This window comes from Triticum aestivum, chromosome 4D (assembly GCF_018294505.1).
Source record: "Triticum aestivum cultivar Chinese Spring chromosome 4D, IWGSC CS RefSeq v2.1, whole genome shotgun sequence".
NCBI lineage: Eukaryota > Viridiplantae > Streptophyta > Magnoliopsida > Poales > Poaceae > Triticum > Triticum aestivum.
Genome location: NC_057805.1, coordinates 508901845 through 508906088, shown reverse-complemented (window position 1 = coordinate 508906088; position 4244 = coordinate 508901845). Strand labels below are relative to the sequence as shown.

At 50.4% G+C, this 4244-nt stretch overlaps 1 protein-coding gene across 1 annotated transcript; it reads left to right on the top strand.

The window, feature by feature from the left end:
- Positions 1-1562: 1562 nt before the first annotated feature.
- LOC123100690 (caffeoyl-CoA O-methyltransferase 1-like) lies at positions 1563-2500 on the top strand. Its single transcript, XM_044522576.1, has one exon. The coding sequence runs from the start codon at positions 1656-1658 to the stop codon at positions 2226-2228; it is 573 nt and encodes a 190-aa protein (XP_044378511.1). The 5' UTR covers positions 1563-1655; the 3' UTR covers positions 2229-2500.
- The last annotated feature ends 1744 nt before the right edge of the window (positions 2501-4244 follow it).

Sequence of the window (4244 nt, the reverse complement as noted above, 5' to 3'; positions counted from 1 at the left end):
GGCGTCCGGGACAGAGGGGGTGCGGCGGCGTCCGGCCTGGATGACCTGGACGGCGGGGAGGGTGGGCGGCGGACTCCGGCCTGATACTGTGGGCGACGGGGGAGGTGGGGGAAGCGGCGGCCGGAGGGATGCCGGGGAGCGGGGCCGGCGGCGCGTCCGGGAACCCTAGGTAGCGAGAGGAGTCGTGGGAGAGAGAGAGAGAGGGAGAACGAGCGGGCCGAACCGCTCTCCTGCTCGGTTCGTTCGATCGTCGGCTGGTTTTTTCTTCTCCCTTTTCTTGTCTTTTGTTTTCTTTTTTCCTTTTTCTTTTCTCTTTCTTTTGTTTCTTTCTTTCCATATTCATCATATGATAAATGGCAATTATGTTTTCAGAAAATTTTGTATTTTTAGAGTTGCTCTTATTTTGTATCTCATTTTTCTTTTTCGTATTTTTTTTATATTTCTGGTCTTTTCTCTTTTCGTCCTTATTTCTTGTTCAGCTCACAACAAAGGAGTTAGATGATCGTTCGAGCATAGCTTCGCGCGCAGAGATCCGATTTGGCTCCTCGGAGCACGTGCTCCTGCACGCGAGAAATAATTTTCGAAATGTCAAACAAAATCCAACAAAAAATTTATGCATTCATAGTCACATATACTACCTCTGTACCAAAATAATTGTAGTCGGGGGCACTTATACTAGTTTCCCCCAACTACAAGTACTTTGGCACGGAGGGCGTAGATGCTAGGCAAAAAAAGGTTAAACGTTTTGGCTTGCCAAAAAAACAGATTGAACACCAAATGTTACCCTAAAATGTCATCCAAAAATTTTTTTTTCACCGACGAAACACTATGGCTCCGTTTCACATGAAATTTGTCAACCATGCTTGAAAACATTTGACCACTTTTTTTGCGGTACCGTTCATCTAGAGCCAAAACGCCCCTCCTGCTTCGTGCGCCTCTATACGTTTCTCTTTAGCGAGCTACATGTAGAGCGTCTTCAATCCGAGCCCCCACTTCCTCTCTATACGTCCGTGCGAACATTCCAGACAAGGCTTGGACAGGATAAAGAAGAAAAACGGCATCCAATTAGACCTTTTTTCTAAACTCAGTTCATATGTTCGGGTTGTCTTGCACCCTCATCCAATCAGACCATTCATCCATTATTGCTACCCATGTTTGCTATCTTTTTTTCTTGCTAGATGCCACGTGTATCGTTGTTATCTTTTTTTTTCACGGATAATTGTTAATTATTGGGCCAGTGTTGATCTTTCTTTAACACAGTACAATCGAAATCGCTCACACACACGAGCATACACTCATCTCTGTAAACACAGACACGCACACTTGACCTCCGTGAGCACCTCCAAGAGACTGAGTTGACATAACATCTTGAGATTTTACGAAGTCATCGTAGACGTCTCGCAGTCGATGTGTGCGTATCAACCAGATACCGTCCGATTCTCTATGGATAAACAATGTTATACATGGCAAACGTGGATAGTGAATTAACACCAACCAGATGCATGTCGTCGAAATCAAATGATACTATATGTAAGTGCTGATCTGATCACGCACTATCGATCGCGCAGTACGTGATGGAGTAGACGGTGTACCCGCGGGAGCACGAGCGCGTGCGCGAGCTCCGCCTCATCACGCAGCAGCACGCCAAGTCGTTCATGGGGTCGTCGCCGGACCAGATGCAGTTCTTCTCCGTCCTGCTCAAGCTGATGGGCGCCAGGAGCACGATCGAGGTCGGCGTCTTCACCGGCTACTCGCTGCTCTCCACCGCGCTCGCCCTCCCCGCCGGCGGCAAGGTGGTGGCGATCGACGTGAGCCGGGAGTGCTACGAGCTGGGCCGCCCGGTGATCGAGGCGGCCGGCGTCGCGCACAAGGTGGACTTCCGCGAGGGCGACGGGCTCGCCGTGCTCGACGGGATGCTGTGCGAGGACGGCGGCGCCAGGGCTGGCGCCTTCGACTTCGCGTACGCGGACGCCGACAAGCTGCAGTACGCCGGGTACCACGAGCGGCTGCTGCGGCTGGTGCGCGTCGGCGGCGTCATCGCCTACGACAACACGCTCTGGGGCGGCTCCGTGGTCATGCCCCGCGACATGCCCGGCAGCTCCGACTACGACCGCCTCGTGCGGGATAGCTTCCTCCGGTTCAACGCCGCCGTAGCCGCCGATGACCGCGTCGAGGCCTGCATCCTCCCCATCGCCGACGGCGTCACGCTCTGCCGCCGCGTCAAGTGAAGCACCCACCGTTCCCTTTATTAATTGCCCAACACGACGAAGATGAGTTTTTAGTTTTGGACCCCGATATCCACCACACGTGTGGCATAATAGGCATTCGCCCATACATCGTATGTGGCATGAGCAGGGGGCAGCCCACACGGGCTGTATGTGGACGAATAGTAGAATTACCCACACGTGTGGTCACGGCTGCTTCGTGCCACACGCCCAACAAATACTACTCTGAAGAAATATGCCCTAGAGGCAATAATAAAGTATTATATATTTCCTTATAGCATGATAAATGTTTATTATTCATGCTAGAATTGTATTAACCGTAAACATAATACATGTGTGAATACATAGACAAACAGAGTGTCACTAGTATGCCTCTACTTGACTAGCTCGTTAATCAAAGATGGTTATGTTGCCTAGCCATAGACATGAGTTGTCATTTGATTAACGGGATCACCTCATTAGGAGAATGACGTGATTGACTTGACCCATTCCGTTAGCTTAGCACCCAATCGTTTAGTATATTGCTATTGCTTTCTTCATGACTTATACATGTTCCTATGACTATGAGATTATGCAACTCCCGTTTACCGGAGGAACACTTTGTGTGCTACCAAACGTCACAACGTAAATGGGTGGTTATAAAGGTGCTCTACAGGTGTCTCCAAAGGTACTTGTTGGGTTGGCGTATTTCGAGATTAGAATTTGTCACTCCGATTGTCGGAGAGGTATCTCTGGGCCCACTCGGTAATGCACATCACTATAAGCCTTGCAAGCATTGTGACTAATGAGTTAGTTGCGGGATGATGTATTACGGAACGAGTAAAGAGACTTGCCAGTAACGAGATTGAACTAGGTATCGAGATATCGACGATCGAATCTCGGGCAAGTAACATACCGATGACAAAGGGAACAACGTATGTTGTTATGCGGTCTGACCGATAAAGATCTTCATAGAATATGTGGGAGCCAATATGGGCATCCAGGTCCCGCTATTGGTTATTGACCGGAGAGGTGTCTCGGTCATGTCTACATAGTTCTCGAACCCGTAGGGTCTGCACGCTTAACGTTACGATGACAGTTTTATTGAGTTTTGATGTACCGAAGGAGTTCGGAGTCCCGGATGAGATCGGGGACATGACGAGGAGTCTCGAAATGGCCGAGACGTAAAGATCGATATATTGGACGACTATATTCGGACTTCGGAAAGGTTCCGAGTGATTCGGGTATTTTCCGGAGTACCGGAGAGTTACGGGAATACGTTTGGGCCTTATTGGGCCATACGGGAAAGAAGAAAAAGGGCCTCAAGGGTGGCCGCACCCCTCCCCTTGGTCTGGTCCGAATTGGACTAGGGAAGGGGGGCACCCCCTTCCTTCCTTCTCTTTTTCCCTTCCTCTTTTCCTATTCCATATGGGAGGTGGAATCCTACTAGGACTAGGGAGTCCTAGTAGGACTCCACACTTGGTGCGCCCCCTCCTAGGGCCGGCCTCCTCCTCCCTTGCTCCTTTATATACGGGGGCAGGGGGCACCCCAGAGACACAACAATTGATCCTTGAGATCTCTTAGCCGTGTGCGGTGCCCCCCTCCACCATATTACACCTCGATAATACCGTTGCGGAGCTTAAGCGAAGCCCTGCGTCGGTGGAACATCATCATCGTCACCACGCCGTCGTGCTGACGAAACTCTCCCTCAACACTCGGCTGGATCGGAGTTCGAGGGACGTCATCGAGCTGAATGTGTGTAGAACTCGGAGGTGTCGTGCGTTCGGTACTTGATCGGTCGGATCGTGAAGACGTACGACTACATCAACCGCGTTGTGATAACGCTTCCGCTGTCGGTCTACGAGGGTACGTGGACAACACTCTCCCCTCTCGTTGCTATGCATCACCATGATCTTGCGTGTGCGTAGGATTTTTTTTGAAATTACTACGTTCCCCAACAGTGGCATCCGAGCCAGGTTTTATGCGTTGATGCTATGCACGAGTAGAACACAAGTGAGTTGTGGGCGATATAAGTCATAC